Source organism: Passer domesticus, chromosome 1 (assembly GCF_036417665.1).
Source record: "Passer domesticus isolate bPasDom1 chromosome 1, bPasDom1.hap1, whole genome shotgun sequence".
Classification (NCBI taxonomy): Eukaryota; Metazoa; Chordata; class Aves; order Passeriformes; family Passeridae; genus Passer; species Passer domesticus.
Window position 1 is genome coordinate 24,098,053 of NC_087474.1, and position 22,790 is coordinate 24,120,842.

The 22,790-nt window shown below is 36.4% G+C and overlaps 1 protein-coding gene across 5 annotated transcripts in view; it reads right to left on the minus strand.

The window, feature by feature from the left end:
* Positions 1 to 22,790, minus strand: part of SLC25A13 (solute carrier family 25 member 13) — a 98,140-nt gene that overhangs the window by 26,504 nt on the left and 48,846 nt on the right. For all 5 annotated transcript variants that reach the window (XM_064410646.1, XM_064410635.1, XM_064410627.1 and 2 more), the window contains 9 exons: positions 22,112 to 22,251; positions 15,549 to 15,695; positions 13,867 to 14,005; positions 12,954 to 13,047; positions 12,695 to 12,779; positions 10,497 to 10,581; positions 9,873 to 10,031; positions 3,205 to 3,257; positions 2,174 to 2,254 (listed from right to left, as the gene is read on the minus strand). In XM_064410646.1, coding sequence (XP_064266716.1) covers positions 2,174 to 2,254; positions 3,205 to 3,257; positions 9,873 to 10,031; positions 10,497 to 10,581; positions 12,695 to 12,779; positions 12,954 to 13,047; positions 13,867 to 14,005; positions 15,549 to 15,695; positions 22,112 to 22,251 — 983 coding nt within the window. The remainder of the gene's footprint in view (positions 1 to 2,173; positions 2,255 to 3,204; positions 3,258 to 9,872; positions 10,032 to 10,496; positions 10,582 to 12,694; positions 12,780 to 12,953; positions 13,048 to 13,866; positions 14,006 to 15,548; positions 15,696 to 22,111; positions 22,252 to 22,790) is intronic.

Here is a 22,790-nt window from a genome sequence, read left to right on the forward strand (position 1 = left end):
CAGAAGCACTGAAGAAGAAAAATTTAAATCTGTGTTTGTAACACAATCCCAGCTGAGAATTAGATGTGGAACGTGGAAAGGTGATAGGGCAGGAGTCTTAGAAAATTCATCTTAGTTGTCTTCCCCTTTTTAGACTTTAACACATCATGCCCTCCTGTCTTCTTGCCTCCCACATAAGCAATTACTACATTGTGAAATGAGGTAAAAATCCAAGACTGACAATTTTCGAGCATTCAACACTGCCCGTGCTGCTTCCACAATGAAATCACAGGTTTCACAATGGCTTAAATGGGGACAAAAAGTTGGGCCAATACAATGCTGGAAGTTAGAGGAAAAAGCATGTCTTTGGCATCTCATATTTAACACATAAATTTACACCATGACAGAAAAATTCACCCCAAAAAACCTAGGAACTGCTGATAATGAGAGTCTCTGTTGCTAGTCTGAATTGGGTTTAAAATTACAAAAGAACCCAAAGACCACCTGCAGAAGAGACAAGTTGCAACCTATCTACCTGGCACCAAACTATGCCCTTAAGTGGAGCACTACAGTTAAAAGAAAACTCAGGGCATTCTGCCATTGCACGTCTACTGCTATAACTTCATGCAGCATCTCACTGTTAATATAAATTTAGGACAAGCCAACATTTACAGCACATTTAAAATACATCTCAAACCACCTATCTCTTAAAACATTTCCTTAGTTTACAATGAACTGCTGGCAAAAAGCTTGCTGCAGCATTCTCATGAATGACAGGTCTCTGTAAAGAGTGCTTTTTGTACTGCATTAAAAAATTCACAGCAGCCTGTAAAATAAAAACTCTAGATCAAATGACATTTTAAATGAAAATTTTGCAGAATTCTCTATGGCTGCTATGTTCATGGGACTTTTTATTAGTGTAAGGGGCAAATACCTTTTACTCTGCAAGCGCTTTATTGCATTTTTCCTTCATTTACAGCATGCTTTTTATTTAGGGCTTTAGAGACCCACATTCTTCTCTCCCTCCCCTTCTTTTTTCCTTCCCTGAATGCTCCTAAAATTACAGAACAAGGGGATCCTACCTGGCAGTCTACAACAGGTCAGTGATCAAACAGAAGGAGCAGTGAGACAGCAGCCAAATCCTGCCCCATCTCCTGAGAATTACAGAAAGCCAGGGCTTCTCAGCCTGCAATGCAACCGAGCCACTGCACCCTGAGGCTCAGATAATCGTAGTTCACTTTCTGCAAGCACATACAGCACAAATCTCTGCACCTACTGAGGTTAAGATGCAAGCATTTTTTTTAAAGTTGCTGCTCACTGTAGTTTTCGACACAGGTAGAAGCTGCTTGAAAATGTGACCTCATCTATCTTATGACAGCAGAAACAAAGATAGATTAAAAATACACCAGCGTTGCTCTGCCCCAGTGATCAAAGCTGTTTTAAATAAACAGTGCTCTTTATCTGTAAAATGCACTGGTCTTTGAACAACTATTCGTTTTACCTAAAGTATTTACATTTCCTTGAACAAATCAATACACCAGATACAGTAAGCTGTAATAGGAACAGACAGAACTAGACCAAGTAGTGAAGTATTATCATTTACCCAGTAATGCGCCAGTTGTTCATTAAGATACTACTTTGTGCAAGGAAAACACTCTTAAAATCTTAGTAGGTTTTAAATACAGCCTACATTCAGGAATGTATTATGCACTGAGTTAACATTACACAGCCTACGTCTGCTACGAACTCAAAGAAGCATGAGCAGTCTTTGCCATTTCAAAAAGCCAGTATCACTGCAAAAAGTGAAAATTAGTGGGTGCAATAACACATCAGGAAAGAAGTGACGTGGTAGAGTGGGTGCCACAAAGTAGTAACTAATTATTAACTTCTGGAAAGGTTAGCATGAATCCTCTTTAGGCCATAAGCTACAGCCAACATGAATAAAGACACATTCTTGATTAAGGAAACAAACTCTAAGCCGTGAGAATTACAGAGCTCAGTTAAAAGGCACGATGCACAGAAACATTTACCCTTTCATCAAGAACGGCTGGCCTATCTAGGAAATAACTGAGATGCTCTAGGAGAGTCTGCTCTTGAACCGGATCTGTGGTTAAACAGAAGCCTTAGTCCACACAATTAATCTTATGAACTGCACTTTCATGAATGTCATATGAAGGAAATTAAAGATACTTACACAGCCACCAGCAAGAATTTCTGCAGCCAGTGGGACAGATCCATCTTTAGTCCTGAACTTATCTCTCACAAAATCATTAACCTTAAAAGACAAACATTTATGAAAGCTGATAAATTAAAAGGTCAGAGAAAACACTCATCAGCTGCAAATTCTGTGCAAATGAAAATGCAAATACATCCACTAAGCTACCAAACTACAAGATAGCAAAGAAATCAAAGTCTGAGATTTTGTCTTAAATATTCTAAAGCTATGTTCTTCCTTCTAACAAGAATTTGCAGTATAATTCAAATACTTATTATTCAAAAAACAAATCATCACTATTAATGTAATTTTAAAAATCATAAAATTATAAATACGTTAATATTTTAGAAGTGTCAAATTAATAAAATTTTTATATCAACAAATTAAAATGTCAAATTAATATCAGAATGTTCAATACTAAGCTTTAACACAATGGCAATTTAATTAGTAGCATTACATGCCTTTTTTTTTAATGCATACTACTAGCTTTGATGAATACTGCCTTAATAGTGAATAAACAATATATTGTGATTGGATTATAGTAAGAAATTCTTAAGTGCCTTACAAATACTTAAATAACAAAATTACAGAAGTAAAACATTTATAAAAAACCATCACACAAACAAGTTTCTTTCTTACCAACAATTCACTACATGCTCATATTATCTAGGTCCTGTTGCACTGGAATCATACATACAGTAACCACATGGAGATACAAAAACAAAAGCCCTCCAATGAGTAACTATTCTGATTTGCTAAGAAGTGAAACCAAAGGCCTATGCTACTTACAAGCAAGCAGAAGAGCTGAACAAGTTGAATGAGCTTGTTCTATTTTGGAGGGAGTCCAAAAATAAGTTTTAGTAAGATTCTTTAAATTTACATCTACACCTCCAGATGAGACTTGTATGCCACTTGTACTGTTCACAAGTCAGATATTAATAGCTGCTAATTTTAATTTGCTGCATTTTACAATGTGGAGAAACATGAAAAAAATCCATTTACAAACTTACAGTAAGTTTTATGGCCTTCTCTGGTGCTACTCCTAGTAGCTGTGGTAACAGACCTGTAACATGGAAATAGAGAATTCAAGGCATTGAGTAACTTGGTATTAAATAAACAAATCAACAAATGTAGAGACCAGCACCTAGAAACAGGCGATTTTTACAGCAATTTGGTGTTATTATATATAATGAGAGTACTTAAACATTCCATTTTGAGAACAAACTTTGTGCTACCACTTCAAGTACTACCACTGTCTATATGGATTTGTTTCTTTACTCTTTTTAATTCATACTAGCTCATTCTATGTTTAAACACTAATATAGATTTGCCAAATATGTTTCAGTACTGTCCTAAGCTGACTTTTATTTTCTGCATCTTCACACAAAAATCAAGACCTTCCAATTAATTTTGTAAGATACACAAAGAATCCACTTCAAAAGTCAAAACCTCAGTACCTTTTCCTAGAAAAAACAATGGCATTAGATGGCAGGACCGAAGGGGATAGGAATCAAAATAATGCAAAACATTCAAACATGTATGACTGCATTCTTGAGCTCTTTGCCCAGCTATATCACCAGCTCTTAAAACAAAGGAAGTTATGTTGCTTTCTACCCAGGTATGGAATTTTCTATTTTATTTTGTTAGAAGTGATGTGTTACAGAGCTGGAAGTGTGAATTTCTGACTGTCAGCTTCACTTGTTTGAAGTGAATGGTCGATATTTTGTAAACATTTGAATGACACAGCCTAAAAATAGGCAACAAAGCCTGAAGCTACAATGGTGTTGTAAGCATTCATCAGCATAATGAAATTAGGACACCATTCAAAAATGTGAGAAAATCACCCCAGCTAGAGCTCCTGGTGCAGAACCCTTTGTTTTAGCAGCTCAAGCAGCATATTTGGGTACTCTCTACAAAGCCTGACATTTTCACCTCTCCATGGTTTTATTTTGTTGAAAAGAAACTCCAAAAACAATTAAGTTTCCACCTCTAAAAGTTAACCTGCCGAAGAAACATTTTCTTAAAGAACTAAATGTCAGAATAACACAGAAAAATGCACAAGTTCTGGTTTAGTATATTCTTTGATCCCGCTACCATCCATCAGCTTTACTGGTTCCTACTGATCCTCTTAATAAGAAATTTACATTGAAGAAAAGCACCATTTGATTTGTGGTAGCAGAAGACCCAACCATATTTATATACTGATGTTTTTATACAGTTGATGTACATGTAAGTGTAACATTTACTCAAGATAACTATGCTGCATTATGATCACATGACTTAATATTCAAATTTAACAATACAGTAGCACTAAGTTCATATACAGTGCTCAAAACCAAAAGAGATTCTGCAGAGTAAGTTAAATTTTAGAATCTGAGTTTCTTAAAAAGTGTTACTTTTATGGGTGACATCAAATCAGACTTCAATAAAAAACCATTAAGCCATTCAGAATTATGTAATTAAATATTACATTATCTGCAGCACTATGAGGGAAACACAATAATATAAAATGAACAGAATTTTTTCATTACAAAATTATCTTTGTAATTGCTATAATATTTACAACTTGCTATAGGACATGTGTGGCTTTATAGAAACATTATGGCAAATGATTTTATATCTTCAGAGATTAAAAAATGTCCCATATACTTTAAAAGCACACTACCTAATCTTAAGCCAAATCCAGCAAAATTAAGCAGGTCTGATATAGCAGATAAAATTCCAAACACAAAGGTCATTAATTTTAAAATCACATATACATATATTATTACACCCAAGCTATATATACCGTGACTTTCAAGTCATGTTTTGTCAAATAAATCATAGAAAAAGACATTCTAAAATATCAAGATATGAACAGTATAAAAGTAGTCCAGTTGATGATCTACATAAACCTCCAATCTTAGAAACAACATTAGCAGGACAAATCAAATCCATTTTCACTGAACTGATCTGAAGATGGCCTTTTAACCATTTTTCAGCTCCCAAAACTTTGCATTTGTAAAAACACTTGCAAAGTCATAAGAAAAAGACGTTTATCTTGGCACAAGTTATTTTTTTCCCATCTGGTTCATTCCTTTTGTACTCAAATCTGAATGGGAATGTTACAACTCAAAGCTTTCCTTAAAACTTTGAGGTAGGGAAGAGAAAGATTAAATAGAATAGGCAGCAGTTTAAAAAAAAACCCAACAGCAGAAAAACCCAGCTAAACCACCAAAACCTTGAACATTTTTCCTGCCTCTACTTCACACGTAATTTTGCTTTGTTAATTTAATTACAGATAATGCTGTATATATCTACTGCAAGATAGAAACCAGTATTCTATAAAATGTAGCATGAATTTTAAGACCAGGTTTTATAGCCTTACCAGGTACCAGCTAGGCTTACTGTCTCCAGCATCTTAGGAAGGCAGAGGGACCCTTCATTTGATCTCATACCTATCTCCAAGTGGTACCTGTGCATTCTATATGCTATGACCACCAAAATTAAATTTTCTTTTCTTTATTGTTTTGATGAGAGCCCTGAAACACTGTCGAAAAATTTCGAAACATGATAAAGATGCTAAGTTTTGAAAGAAAGAAAGCACATCAAAAGCCCCATATATGAAAATGTCATATTTCTGTTGGGGTTATCTTGACACTGTGGGAATTTCTCAATGTTACTATGCATTAGCAGATCAGCAATATGACATATACACAGATGGAGAACAAGCTTAAAAATGTTTGACAGTGCCTTAAAAATGCATGCCTTTTATAACATCAGAGCATAATATCTTGCACATAGGCAGCCTGCTAGTACAGTACATAGTAAACACATTATTTTCAATGCCTTTTTAGCAGCAATTACAATGTACCACTTTGTTTCTGACACACTGTCATAGTGGGACTCTCAGGGAAGGGGAAGGTGTGTGCAAGACAGAGCACCAAGGGCTGCATTCATTTTGTGACACCCTACAAGTTATTTTCTGAAAGCAGCCTAAATACGTTGTGAATACACACACAACAGCTCTGCCAGCCCAGCTGTACCGATAGCACTGAGAAACGAAACTCTTACTTGGCTAAAGTATTTTTTTAGATGTCTAACAGGGAAGTTTCAGTTTCACACTGTGTAACAGATGTGATTTTCCATTCATATTAGGAAAAAACAGTGACTGAAAGTTTTGTTGCTCGATCTAGATAAAATATTTGAAACCATTAGGCCATCTCATAGGAAGGCAGTAATAGAACACTGCCACATTTTCCCATTACAGGATTCACAAAATAAAATAGACAATTAATCACCAGTTGCCATTCAAATATAGCTCTCTCAAACTGGAAATGGGGTATTTCCTAAAAATTTTGTGCTTTGACAGAACTTGGGGTACAAGTAAGCTTGTAGTTCCAGTCTATATATGGTATTCCATTGCATAATTTGGAAGGAAAGCTTCTGCCACAGTCTTTTTGCATCATGAGCATGGAAGTCCAGTAATAACATATCAGTAATAATGAACCTGGATGATGAACAAATCATTAAAATATAATTAGATGGCATCTGGAGTCACTGCAGGGCTAGAAGCACAACAGAAATAAAACTAACAAACAAGTTCCTGAACAGTTAATGATCACAGAGTCTTCAATAGCATTCCCTGTCTTTTCCATCCTCCAGGCAAAGTGGCATTAACGGCATGGCTACCAAACATTTTCCTAAACTACATTTTATCTCTGGTACTTAAATTTCCCATGAAACTTCGATCAAGTATGTGTGAAATAATCTCTACTGGATGAACTGATAAATCTCTGAAGCATTCTGTGACTTATCAGGTGGACTTCTGATTAAAATTTTATTATGACATGTAGGTGACCTCATCAGTTGGAAGAGACCTTGACAAATCACAGCTTTCAAAATTTTCTTAAATTTGCATGCATAAAAATACCTGTGAGTTTCTAAATATGCATTTTGGGTATAAATGTAGACACAACAGTAAATTACAGGTATATGAGATGAGCATTCTTTTCAGCCATGCTGAGAGACAGATGAAAAATGTATCTCAGATATAAAGTCTTTAAAAAATGCTAACAAGACAGCATTCATATAATACATATTATAAAGACTCTACAGAGGTTTATATCATGTTTGTTTTTGTTGGTTTGGTTTTTTCTTTTTAATCCAAGTGTCTTCTCAGTGGAAACACTGATTACACCTAGAACCAAACTGACATCAAACCAAATTTAGTGCTCTCTATATATCCACAAGATGGTGTAATTTATCCTTATCTGAGATGGTGGTTTAAAACACGGTTTCCAAGTTTGGAAAAAAACAGTGATACAAAAAAGAAAAATCAGTTCACTTTGTCAAATGGAAACATGAGCCTTTTATTAAGAATATCTGAAATGGCTGAGTTCAGAGTGGGGCTTATAATTTCTGCTTGCTTTCTTGAAGTGCATCATGACAAAGAGACCACTGCTCTAAATGTTTCTAGTACAATTTTTAAAAAGCTTTTGCATCTATTCAGCTAAGGAGAAGTCTCCCAATGATTACTCCCTCCTTCAGTGGGGACAAAACTACCCACATTGACTTAACCCTAAAGAAATCAGCTGAAGAAAGAACTGAAGTGAGCAGTGAGTAGCAAAAAGTAGTGTACTCTGCAGTGTGTCCTACCTAGGGTAGAATTCAAGACTAGAATAAGATGACTCTTGCTAAATGTTTACTGCATTACATTGGGTAATTACAGTAACCTACAAAACACTTCTTTCAAATCTTCCTTCCTCTCAAGCTTAACTGGAAACTTCCTTCTGCACTCAGCTCCTTAACTTTCTTCAACATCTCCTGAGAAAGTGAGCAATAGTCTGAATTTACAGAACTGCACAGAAGGAGCTCCAGATTTTTAAGCAGTTTTCTCTCTTTGCCTCTTTAAAAAGAGCTATGTCAGGGTGCTCTTTAAGGAGAGAATTTGTAGAAGTGCAGGTCTCAATTTGCCTCTAAAATGATGGTATTCAACTATATAATCCAGAAATTAGATTATTGGCCTAGTCTTTGAAGTTCAGCTCCACCAAACTGAGATTCCACTATTCAGTATTCCTTGGAAAATTGGAAAGTAGCAAAGACAATGGGGAACGTAAGGACAAGCTCTACTGATGAAGTTTCCTAAGGTTCCCTAAACCTGGCAATGAAAAAAACCAGTCCAAACTCAGGACAAGCAAACAGAGTTTAGAGCATGCATTTATAACATTTCTGAGTTTTTATCTGTTTTTTTTTTTTCCAAGTTGAAAAAAATCACTGTCCTTCAGAATTTCAATAAGACAGAAGGATGCAATAGTAGAATTCTGCATATTTATTATTTCAGGATGCTGGAAGAAGCAGACAAAAATTAACAAGGAATACATTTGGTTCTTTAGGTAATACCTGAGACTTTTGAAAGGTTTTGCTTGCTATAAATCCTTACAAAATAGAGACCATGTCAATACTCTTTATTAAATTATTATGTCTACCCCAAAAATGGCCTCAAACTCAGTCAGTAATAAGAGAGCCTTCCCATGTCCAATTGTGCTGCAATAATTACAGTGTCTGTATTTTGCAGAGGAGCTACTTAACCACTCAGGTCATATGTTATAGTGTGCACATCTATCACACCACCTAGTTTTAGTATTGTTTCCCACATTGTTTTATGAACTGTTACTTTTTTCTAAGGTGCACACAGCTTTGCCAGTTCATAACAATATGCTACCAAGACAACTCTGTTCTTCATTCCTTACTCAACAGTTTTTAACAATTAATTTCTTTCATTATAATATTCTTATTTTACAAGTGAAAATAATTTTCTAAGCAAGCTAGCTAAAAATGAAGTCAGTAATGCAAATTTCAAATTCTCCCCTTGAATATGGCAGAGGGGCATAAAATGTCTCAATAATTGTGACACCAGAAATACAATTTACTTTAACTCTGTAACAGAGACAAACTGGAATCTCATGCCAAGGTTCCTGATTCTTTATGACTCCTCCTGATTACCTGAATTGACACCACTGATGCCACAACTGGGACAAGGACAGAACAGAAAAAAAGCCACCATTTAACTTCAGGCACTTATCTAAGATATCCAAAATGAGTATGATTTGCATCTAGAACAGAGTCAATGGATTTTTGGAGTTTTCTCCATTGACTACAAAGGCAGGTTGGAATGGGTAACTTCCTAACTTAAATGTATGGGTTACATGTATAAAGCTAAGTGGGCTGAAACCCAATGAGTCAGTCTGGCTGACTCCACAGTGACAACCTAGGAAAAGACATACATAAAACTTGATAAAGATGACTATTTCCAATGATTACTGAAGCAAATGCAACTGGATCACAGAGACCTTTTCGTCTCAAAACAAACACAACAAAAGGTACTGCAAAGAACAAAAACCCACAGATGATCTAACTTCTTACCAAACAGGACAAAACACTCTGGGCACTAAGCACTGCTAAGGAAATGAGAACTTTACTAACAAAATATTTTTGCTGTAGGAAATTGCCAATGTTCCCCTATGGCAGATGAGGAGAGAAAGGACAGATAGGTCCTACAGCAATGTTCTCATTACAGTGAAGTTTTAATTATCGAGAAGTTTGCAAATCCTTCCCCTGTAACAAAGAAGCAAAACTGAAGTCTGAAGAAAAAAAACTTTTAATAATATCATTAGTATATAACATCTTTTAAACTTACCTCGATAAAGCCCAAAGAAACCTTCATAACGTAGCACTTTCTTGAAGCAATCAAAGCTGTTTTTATACATAAGTTCTCCCACAAAAGAGCCTGTAGAACGCTGGTTTTGCATGCGAGTTTTCACTAAATCAATTGGGTAGACTGCAGTAGCTCCAACAGCTGCAAATAAAATTCAAAATATAAGAAAACATGATTCTGCATTTGCACTGTTTGATTGCAACTGCCATCTTTCATATTTACATCTAACTATAACATCAGTTATATCTTTTTTCTTCATTATATATTCTGGATATATTAAACTACCTCCCACAGTTTTAACCAAACACACTTTCCAGTCCTACCTCACTATTACTTTTATTTTCCTGAAATATTTTTGGGGACAAATCAGATAGCAACACCACGTGGAAACTCCAACAGCTCATAAATTCCATAATTCTTGTAGACCAGAAGATCCTTTCCCCTTCAATCTTACACAGTCATCCCACCCCTTAGACACAGCTCCAAGGGAAAGTCTGAGAAGCCTTCCACATTTAAATGAGAGGCAAAAGGAGAAGAAGGGCAAAAGAAAAGAAGAAAAAACCCAAACAGTGAAGATGAATATTCTTTTGCTCAGCCATGACTAACCTCCAGCAACTGAACCAAGGGCAAACCTGTACGCTGATTCTGCAATCTGGATGAGAACAGGTCGAGACACATCGCCTGAAGCTTTCTGTCAAGGCAGGATTTAAAACAAAAGGAAAGACAAGAAAAATAATCAAAACATCTCATTTCCCAAGAGAACATTTCATGATCAGACAGATATAAGTATATGGATACCTAGAAAAAATTCCACAATACACTAGAGATTTTGTTCTCAATTATTACTTCTTTTCCACTGATTTCTAAGTGTCATATAAGGCAGCCTCTTCAGATCAGAATAGGAAAGAAAACAGATACTACAACAAAATTATGCAACTCTAAAATCAATGGCCTAAATGTGGTCTAAATGAGGGCTTACATATTGCCTCTTCAGTCATTAATTTTCTATAGCTAAAAGCAATTCCAGCTTGGAATTTCATTCTACTGCCACCAAAACTAGTACACCTATTACTTCCCAGGCTACCAAAACAAGTATGCAAACATACAGATTAGCTGAAGGAAAATAAGGTTTTATAAAGTACCCCCGCAATTTCATTTGCTCACAGTCTATGAGTGCTAGATTCAACGCAATGAAAAATAAATTTCAGAAGTGTTCCAGATTTAAAATTTCTATCTAATGAAAGAAAATAATAATGAAAACAAAAGTTCTGCAGGGGCATTAAATCTTTCATACTTACTAGCACTTTTTGCAACATATTTAGGATACTACAAGTAAAGCAACAAAACAAAAAGATGGATACATTTTCCTGTGTTTACGTTTTAGTTAATTCCAATATTGGTGGAGATGACCAGAAATAAATTAAAGATATCAATGTAGCTGAAAATATTTTCAGTCTCAGCATCAAGCAGCAAAGGAATTAGGTAGAAAAAAGTGAAAAGGTAGGACACATACACAGAAGAAATGGAAAGATTTAAGGACCATTGTTCATTGTCCTTGCCTCTTAGAACAACGTAAATCATGGTAGCAGAGACAGTGGCCCCAAAGCGAAAAGTGAAGAAGCTGCTGCTTTCATCACACATTTTTCTCTACCTTTTACTGCCACCTATTGTAACTTATGTTACTTGATATTCAGCCCAATGCAAGTGCTTTTAACTCCTTTAGGAGTCTTCTGGGAATAGATGGTGAGCTTTTGGGAGCCAGCTCACTTGAATTCAGCCCAGCATCATCACCATTTAGTCAGTGCTTGAACAAACGGAAAACCACCACCCCAGATACTGTCTCGGAGTGGTGGTGGGGGTGTTCACATGTAGGGGAGGCAGGAGAAGAAAAAAGAGAAGAAAAAGAGACACACACACAGAGAGGCCTGGCTTATGGCCTGGTAGTCCTAAAAATGTAGCCTGGATCAACTCATTGTGGTCAAACTGGCGTCTCCACAGAGACCCAGAGCAGGAAAAAAGAAAACCAACAAAAAACCCTTAGTCTCACAAGACACAAAGTTAAGACTGCCTTAAAATAGAGACAAACAGGAGGGTTAGTTTTAAATCTATCTGTATAGAAACTTGTGTCAATGAAAATACAAAATATGATAAGATAATATGAAAACTAAAAGATCAACAGGTTTGACATTTAAAGAACACTCCTACTTCCTTTTGCCTCAAATTAAAAAAAAAAATCCATTTGTGGTTATACCACTGAAAGTAAATATCATTTAGGTTTTGGACATACTTTTACTGAAACTGTGATGTTAGTCTATACATAAGCTCTCCTATTTTGATATTCAGCAGAGCATAAAGCAAAGCAGAGAACACTGTGAAGCCAGGAACATGCATATGTGTTCAGTATAAGGGCTGCCATATCATAGGATAGATGCTGAATTTTAATTGTTTTCTCTTTTCCTCATTAAAAAGAACACACAGTAACAGAATCACAAAACTTAAGCACCTTAATTAGGCATGCATCTAATATTTACTGGCTAGCTAGATGACACTGCTATACATATTATCTTTCCAAAGTAAATTACATTTGACTGGTTAAAATGGAGCCCAAGAGGAAGGGGCACAAAGAAGAGATGGAGAGAACACGACACTGGATAAAAAATAAATTCCAACAAGATGTTACTCCTCACAGTTATTACAGAACACAAGAGAAAAGCAACTTAGATAACAACAACGGGAAGAGGTTGGCTGTCTATTTAACTGGCACTGGAAACAAATAACTACCTCATGCTGGCTGCTGTTCTTACCTGCCTCTGAGCCTCAGCCAGGTTGTAGGGCAACGTCCCCTCCTCCAGAGGAGCAATTCTCTCAATATCAGCTAATGTCATGCGCCTGAGGAAATTAATTCACATTAGTGTTTACTTAGAGGTTGGTTTTCCAATCACGAGAAGTTACCTGCATGTGGGCCACTACACTACACTCTCCTGTTCCCCACCACCACCTCCCACTCCTTCCAAGAAGAGGAGAGAAGAAGAAAGAGAGAAGGATAGATAATTCTCCACTTACCCCCGTGGCTCATAAAGATCTGCTAACTGAAACAAGATGTCAACTTCCATGGGTGTAACCTGACCAAATTTCTGGGCTGCCAGAACAAACTCCTCTGCAACAGAATAAAAATACAGAAAATTAAATGAAATCAAACCAGAAGAAATAATCCAGAGCAGCCCAAAGTTGCACTATATTTTAGTATAAAGTAGAAGATGCTGGTTGGGGAGGGTGAAAGGGGAGAAAGTTACCCAACACAGAAGTGTTCCTGTCACTACATAAACGTGTGCTTTAAATGGTCTGTCCTTCATGCAAGTAAGTACAACTCTCTGGTCTTAAAGCTTAGTACTACCAGCAGGATTTAGGATGTTTGACATACGGTATCAATCAGCTGCAGGTCAGAGGGAAAAATATAAAATAAAAAGCAAACAAAGAAAAACCCCCAAAACAGGAGTCAAGAGATGTGGAACTTTTCAAGCATAGTCCCAGGAGGCCACATTAATGAAACTCTGGTGTTGCACAGGGAATTCTCTATAAAAGTGGTTAGATATAGCAGATAACATCTTGTTCCAAGCTTGTAGATCAGCTTACTGTGCCGCCAATACAAGTTTATGGAATTCTTCAACTACCCTTGAAGGTCACTTTAATAGGCTGCCAATTTGGCAGGAGTCCTAGGAAGTTTTTTAAACTTTTAAATATCTTTACATACTTCCCTCACCCTGCCCCCACTACCAGTTTACTAGGACCTTTTTCTGATTGAAACAAAATGAAAAAGCTGGAGGGTGCACTCTGACAGGACTGAGTGGCAAACCAAGGAATGGTAACGAGGTTGGCTTCCCCCCCTCCCCCTACTGATTTAAAAGCATACAGATGAAGTCTTTCCCTCCATTCAAATACCCAAGGAAACTTCCACACTGCAAATATTTCTACCAACCTTTAGTGACTTCCACATCTTTTCTATTTCCAGCTAGAGTACTGTAGATCTTTCTAATGAGCTCCATGTTGTTAAGGAGAGAATTAAATCCATTAAAATAGGAAAAGCTGACCTGATGGGAAGTGGTACCTCCAGCAGCCTAGAGACAGAAGAGAAAAAGAGAAAGGAGATTGTTGCAAGACTAAAAAAACCTTGAAATAAAAGTTTTCAAAGAATGTTGTTTTACAAGAGTGACAGCAGCTCAGGCTTGCTTTTTCAAAAAACCTTCAAAATAAAGAACTTTAAACTATGAAAGATTCTTATGTTACTGAAACTAATCATGACCAGAGTATAAAACTCTCCCCACCCTACAAACCTAAACAAATACATATGCAGGATTATAACAACATAACCAGTAGTAATTTACAAAGTTCAAGTTTCAGTACTCCTTTGGTTGGAAATGTTTCATAAGTTGGCTTATTTCTAGTAATGAGGAAATCTACTTCTACATGTAAAGCATATTACTATATAGAAAATTTCAACAAAATCAAAACATATTCTGAAAAAGGTCAATTGAAACCTTTAAATTCACAGGCATTTCAAGTCATGGAAACCAGCAGTAAGCTCTCAGGCTTATATCAGGCAGTCAAACATAATGGGAACAATAAGGTTCGAACAGTTACTCATTTTCAAATGAGAACTGAGACTAAACCTTTGTCTTAAAGGGGTGATGGGTCTGCACATAGAAAAAATATTGGATCAATTCGCTATTTAAATTATAAGATCAATGATCAAGCAAATTTCTGAAAAAAATATACGTATAAGCTTATTTTTTTAAAAGCCGAATTTTAACTGACCTTCAGGGATAATAAAAAATCATACCTGATGTTTTATGACAGAGCATATGACACAGGAAGGCTGGTAACAAGACTGATAGAGAACCATGGAAGAAAGTACCAAATCTCACTGTCAGTTCCTAAATCTTCTGGCTATGCTTTTTGCTGCATGCATTTTCTAATATTCTGGTCAGAGTTTCCACTACTCATCACTTCACAATTGCAAGTGAAGTGATGAAATCTCTCCCTTGCAAGTCTAAGCAGAGCAGACCTTTAAGCAGATCTTCAAACCTAAACATGGCCAAGCTTTGGATTACTTAGAATGTGCTGCTACAAGTTCCCAAAATTATAAACTGTGGTCAAAACCAAATGTACCTCTTTCCTTTATGCACTTCTAACTGAGACAAAATATACAGTCAAGTGTAAAAACTATCAGTCAAGATACAGTTAATGTCCTTGATTGATGGTGCAACTCTTACATTGTCCCAGATACTTGGAAATTACACTCAGGAGCTTAGAATTCACATTACAAAGCAAGTTCTTTGAGGATGATAGTCTAAGTGGGATGTAATGGCATTCAAAAATATTTGACAGAGTCTACTATGATGGAATGGCTAGAAAAAGGCAAACTCAACATTTGTAGGCCATTACTAAGGTCCATCTACCTTTGTCTCTGGAAACCAAGACCATTGAGGATATATATTCAGCAATCACGGTTAATTTTCATATATGTAGATAATAACTGCTAGACTTCAAAACATGCATCCTAAGGCTGGATTACATGTCATGTAGCGGTCAAGGTACATAAGAAAAGGAATTCCACATCTGTATCCCAGGTCTGCCAGCTGGGATACCACAACTACTCACAGCTACTAGACATTCTTCTACAAATGGTGTCAGCATGTGTGGCCGGATAGTGACCATAATGTCCCTGAAGTCCATAGCTGTAACTCTTCCAGACTGAGCATTGTCTCTCTGTACAAAGGCTTGTTTTGCATGTTCTAATTGTATCTCCTGAAAATACACAGATAAAAAAAAAGCAGTTAGGTTCAAAATAATCACCTTAACAGTTACATTTAATATAAGTAATGCAATTCTACGAGACTCTCATACCTAACAAAACACAACTACATGCAACCAAATTTTAACTGGCTGTTATATGTATGTTTTATGTAAATTTCAGCCTTTCCTATTCAGTCTTTCCTATGGTGTCTATCACTGACCTCAGCACCTAGGACAACATCATGATTTCTTTGCTGTCTGGACATTATGTCATGCAATTCATTTAACTGAGAAATGGAGAACACATACCAGCACACCAGTGCAAGCAAAATCTCCCACTCATGAACATTAAAGTTTTCCATGATACGCATAATCCAGTTTACTGCATGTGTCACAGCAGGTCAAAATACTTTCTGTAAAAGCACTCACTACTCCCTGAATAAGGGCAATGAAATCATCAGAGATTTCCATGTAGACACCTAGTAATCTGGAAAGGATTCCCTCAAAGAGCATCCTCACTTAAAACATAAAGTTATTTGTCTGCAAAAAACACCAGCAGTTTAATTTAGAACTCCTTGTCTCATGACTGATTAAAGATCAGTTCTCCATATTTCAGTAGTAGTAACAGGCATAAATATTATCTGATACAACCACTTGATAATCTCATTTTGAGATTCAAATGTACTTCTGAAAGGAAAGAGAAGGAAAAAAGTATATAATCTCTCAAAGTTGTATCATTTCCTACTGTAACCTTCACCCTTTATTCTTAAATTACTGCTAGAGTACTTTATTTTTTTTGTCATTTAAAAGGAACAATCCTGCACAGATAGTAACCAGATATTACAGATTAATTTTTGTTCAGTTCTACAGGTTTGTAAAAAAAAAAATCCAAAGAACTCTGATGATGTAATTAGACTTCTTAACCTGTATTTTTTACCTGAATGGAGGAACACAAATCATTGCCATGTATTCCCTTTAAGTTTCAAGGATTATAAAAACTTCTTTGCTGGAAAAACAGCGCTTACTCTGAATACATATTCAAAGTCAGTTATTAAGAAAATGGAATCAGAGCAAAACGATGTCAGCAATACTAAGCAAGTCTTGCAGTGGACCATGACACTATCCAACTATTTCCATTATATTTGCAAATATGTGCCTTAAAATACATATTAATACAAGACTCGAGCTAGTCAAGAATCACCATCATGAAGCAGCCACAGTAAATATGATCTCCTACAAGTTGGTATTTGTCTCACAGCAGCATTCAAAGAAATAAAAAGTGGAAGGTGAAAGGCAAATTCAGATGGAGTAGGATCAGACCTGCCAGAGGCCTGCAGATGCTATCCCTCCCTCCTTCTATTCACTCAGTTCACACTGCCACTCAAACCATGCTTGTCTTTTTATTTCAGCCTTCTGACTTTGCCAGTTTTGGTCCTAGTTTCTAATTACAGCACTGTACCCTGTATGATGAAAACCTCCTAATATATTAGGCAGAGGGAAGAAAGGGGTGGGGAGAAAAGACTGATCAGTGTTCCACTCCGGAATAAATCTGAAATTTCTTCTTTTGATGGGAAACGCTTGTGGGGGTTATAATTTGAAGTGGCACAATTTCAGTTCAGCTACATTTTCGTTACATTACAGACCCCTATGCTGAAGTGTAACAATTCAGCAATAATACTCACTCTGGCTGGATGCAGCCATGCAAGTTCTTACTTCACTCCAATTGAGACTACAATTTCAACAGAAATTTGGAAGGAAGCAATTTTGGAAGGTTTATGGTGAGATGACTAGAAAAACACAAAAAGACTTCATCAGCTTGAGGCAGACAACTACTTGGAGGGAGAGAGCTCTGTAGAGGAGTTAAGTATAATAAAGCCTGTATCCTAAACACTCATCACCTAGCAGGTAGAAATGTATGAACAAAAATCTTTGTCATTAAATGAAAGCACCACCATAGAAAAATCAATTGTATTTAGCAGAAGGATTACGTGGGAAACGGTGCATGTTGCTTTCTTCTCCTTCCCTTATTCAATTTGTTTTAACCACTGAAACTGCTGGCAGAATTTCGTTGGCAGAATCCAGCACTAAAATACAGTAAAAAAACCTGGACACCACTTGCAGAAGTCCAATCTGTTCCTGTCTCTGTACACCCATCAGTGAGTCTGGAGGTACTGTACCACTGGTGTGACCTTAGCTGACAGCGACGTCTTGGCCACAGAACAAAGCAGGGCTCGTGCTCCAAAGAGGTGCATCAAGTGTGTGTTTGTTGCCATCACCCAGCTGACTGCAAAAAGGCTGCTACTACTACACCTGAGAACAAGCCAAAACACCCCATCCTCTCCTTGCTAATGGGATTCTTTCCAATTTTCTTGGTAAACTAAAACCCACTGGACAGAATTATCCCACTTGTTTAAATACATTGTCAAGGTCTTGGTGCTGCCATTTACCCATTTCTTGTCAGCCATTTAGCTATAGACAGACAGCAAGACAAAATTGTGAATGGGATGATGTCAGTCTTCTGAAACTCCCTATTCACATTTCCTTCCTAGCTCAGAAACTAAGCTCAGGTTCAAAATGGTTTACACATACTGCACATAGATAAAGAAGACTGACATCAGAAATGTAGAGACTTTTTAGGCTGTGGTTATTTTGAGCAGTGCTATATATTTTCCAGTTATACCAAGAAGCAGAGGGATCTTCAGGCACATGACATTTCCAAACTATGACCATGGATGGCAGCAGTATGGCACACAAGAACACGCAAGCAATCACATGGTAACAATCTCTGCTATCACAAACAAACCAGATATAAGTCACTTTTCTAATCACTGCACAGTGCATATCAATGCAATAAACTCCTTGAAGTGTTTACCTCAAAAGGCTATCCATTCCCTCAGCCTCCATGCCTGAAAATTGAGAAATCTCACAGCATAACTATGTTTCAAAATGAGCTCACTAAGCTTCTAGCAATTTATCAGGAAATTCTTTATCAGATATTTGTAACATTTGTTGTGTATATGCAGCTAATATAAAAAATATCACCTTAAAAACAATAAAGCAAAGCTGTAGTCTTCAGAGATGCTATCTGACTTGCAATAATTTTATTATTTTATTTATAAATTTTATTTCTGTCCCATATTATTTTAACTAGACAGCCTCAGGTTTAAAGAATTACAGTCCTCGTTACTTTGCAATACAAATTACACATCCTAAAGAACCTTCTCCAACTAGACTTTCTGTAAACTTAGATATACATAAAAAACAAGCATCTTCCTTGATGCTGGAAGTCCAGAATTCCCCCAGGTAGGATAAGACTTTGTGAAAAATTAATTCATACATCATGGCAGGCATGCTGGCACCAGAATTCTAATGAAATTATTTCCTATCTAGAGATTTTACCTCAGCTTTCACTTACAGCTCATTAAAAGCTTCTTCACCTTCCACTTAGATAGAAATTTATGTTTGCATTCCATCCCAATGGATCTACAAGTCATCAGGTACATCACAATCTTTGCCACTGGAGTAGATCCCAAGGTTCAATTATAGAGACTACTACTTCAACTAATATTCTGGGTGTAAATAAATTCCCAGACAATGCAGAAATGGTTTTACCAGCCCACATATAAGCGTATGTTAAAATTCATTGCATGTAATAGATTTTACATGCTGAGAAAGGGGCTGATGCTGTTCTTCACAAGCCAGACCTGCCACTTAAGTGATGATGGAACATGACCATATCCAAACAGATACATATGATGGGTATAAAGTAGATAAGCTAATTTTAAGGTAGCAAATGAGCAGGGTAAAACAACACACCTTGAGCTCTAGGTAGATGCAAATAGATTGTTAACTGCATTAGAGCCAAGGAGCTTGGAGGCTATACTTTCAGGCATCTCTCTTATTGCAGACAGAAAAAGTGCTGGAAGAATATAAATATTCAGAATCTCATATAAACACTTCATATTTAAAGCCACAAGAGATCCATCTTGTGCATGGATAAAACATGTTATTTTCCAACTACCTTGAGCTTTGCCAGAAGTGATGATTAGTCCAAATGCTTCAACAGATAATGATCATGGAACAACTTTATGTGACATAATAGGACCCAATGTAAAGGAATGAATCTAACTAGATTATTCCATTAAAAATAGCAAATTGCATTGTACTTACAAAGCAGTACCTGAAGTGCCCTACAGAACCATCTGGTCCATGTTAAGTGCAATGTAAAGTGCATTCACACATCAGGAATGCAGAAAGGTAATTTGGTATCCACTGTGGTCTCCTGCTGTCTAAGGTCCAAGGTCTAGACATCAGACTAAAAAGACTGACTCATGCACAGGCAGAATGTCAGAAGGAAAAGCTGAGTACCAAAGGTTACAAAGCTTAAAGGAAGGTTTCCATGCCTGTGAACAGTAACTCTCCACTTTGTGCCAAGAGCCATTTCTGTGCCCAAACTTCAGCATCTGTAATACAATGCTGCAAGGCAAGAATCAGCAGGGAAACTTATGTGACTCAAGGATTTACAGTTCTAGAAAGTGGGTAAACAGATGTGCCCAATTATTGTGACTGACTGAGCATCCTAATAAATCATACTGGTAACAGGCAGCTTCAACAGTCTTAGGAGAATTAATTTATTTGAAAATCCTTGCTGCCTGCACCAATGCTGAGAGCATCCTTATTAGCAGCATTAGAACTTTTCCTGAGTACATCTTACCTCTCTGGAGACACCCAGAATTGTCATCCTTATTCTCCTGGTTTATGCTCTGACCTATATGGTTCATTACCAAAAGGACTGGCTGGTTCATTAGGACCACTGACATCTTCCACCACAAGCAATTATCCCCACAGTATCATCCCATCCAAGAAAAGTCCTTTCAGGTAAGAGGAACATCCCTCCACAAGATGAGAAAGCCTAATAGTTAAGACTAATCTCCAAAGTTAGAAAACTCCTCCCTCAGTGCTTGCTTTTCCTAATTCAAGTTAAAAACACAGAAGAACCCAAAGAAAGAACTCAAATACCCTAAATACCCAGCCTTACCATTACAAGGTCTTTTAGGTCCATGACTCTAAACTCTGTTAACCTCTCTCAACAAGCCTCGCACACACATCTTTTTGGGTTTTCTTTTAATGGTGAGAACGTGTCATATTTTTATTCTGCATTTTTCTACAGGTTTTCCCCATATCTCTAAGCAAATAGATGAGGCAAACAGGACTGGTACTTTTTTTAAAACTGTGACTTTAAATCACCAAAATCAGGATACATTTCCGAGGCTTTTTCTGTAGTTGGAAGGAGATACCAGAACACATTGCCAGAGGCATTTTTTCCTAATCAAGTAGCACATTTGCTTTTTCATTCAAAAGAGGTTCTGATTCCTATTTCTGTCACAAAACTGGTTTATGTCTTAGCTACTTAGGAGTTACAATAGTCAATACAAAGCCTAAGGGAATATAATTTAATCATGTGATACCTGACGGTCTCTTCATACAAAGTTAATTAGGCTCTGTTCTACAAAGTCAATTTGAAACATTTGTCTCAATAGCATTATCTTAATTATTCCTCATCAAAATGATACCACCTCCTACTGTGAACTAACATACTTGTGTAAACAGAAAAAAAGAAACCTGGCAGTCTTGAAGCAGGTTCCCATTTTAAAATTCTCTAGTGTAAATACTAATACAGGCATTAAGTATTCAGGAGGAATACAAATAACAAACTCACGTGTTTCACCTCTTTTCCTACTGAAAACTATTTTTAACAGTACTGCTGAAATACAGATAATCAGGGGTTTTTTTATTAGCATAATATTTTACTTCATGTAACAAAATACCCAAAAGTATGAATAGCCAAGAATTCCTTGCAAAAAGTAGTATTTTATTCTTTATATGTTACAAGCAAATTTTCCTTCTCTAAGATAAACTTAATTTAAAAAAATATCAAAAGTAAAGTGTAGGGAAATAGCTTTTAACAAATATTACTGGATACCAGCTCTGAATTAAATATGTGTTTGGCAAAAATGCTGCTTACAGACTTCTTAATAAGAGTCTGGCAAGTTGAGTCCAAAATGTTCAATACTTTATTTAACATTCTTTGACTTGCAGATTTAAAAATACAGGAGATTTTCAGACATTGAAGTCTATGTTTTTAACTTCATGTCTGTGTCTACACAACAGTGTAGAAAAAAATCACCTTCTGCATAGAGATGCAAAAACACAGGGAAAAAAAACCCAGTTAGCCTGAATCAGAAGTTTTACCAATAGCATATCCTATCTATTAACATACTCTACAAGTCCAGCACTCTGACTGTAAGAGCCTACACTTGGTATGTATTTCAACTTTGCTACCAGCATGGTATTTGGCAAGTTTGCAAATACTTTGATTCCTGCATCCTTCTTATTACTCTTGACAAACCACACTGCATTAGACCCACCAGTAAAAACTGAGTGAACTCCGCGTATGTTAGGTGTCTTTTCCGATCCTTTCCAAAATGCAGCTGTACGAACTCTGAATTCCAGTTAAAAGGAATGTGCTGATGAATCGTGGTCTGGCCAAAAACTTGTTTAGCATCCTCTGCGAAGAAAAGAAAAGTGTTCATTTAGTAATAAATAAAATAACAATAGAGACAAACATATAAACAAATATTTTATAACAGGAAAGCAATACTGTTCATATAAATTAGTTACATATTGTAAAGCAAACCTAATATTTTTTGTTTATCCAAATCATCACCCTGACAAATAGTTTCTGAATTATTATTTTTATTTGTGAAATGTTATATGTACAGCATTTAATTAAAAGGAACTCAGATATTTCAAATTTCAAATTCAAGCAAGGGAAGATTAAAAGACAATTTATGAAAAGATGACTAAAACTAACTGATTCTCAGCATAATCTTTTCAAGCTGCAAACAATGAAAGTTTTGTATCACTGTAATTCATGCTTTTGAATTTTTCCCAGAGCTCTCCACATTCAAACAAATCAACTACAAAAATACCATTATTCCAAGATCCACTTTTCTGGAGTTACTTATGGACCACTGGCAAGCAGGACAGGGGATGGGGGGAGACATGGCAAGCAGGAATAAAAACTTACAACGAGCACTATGCAGA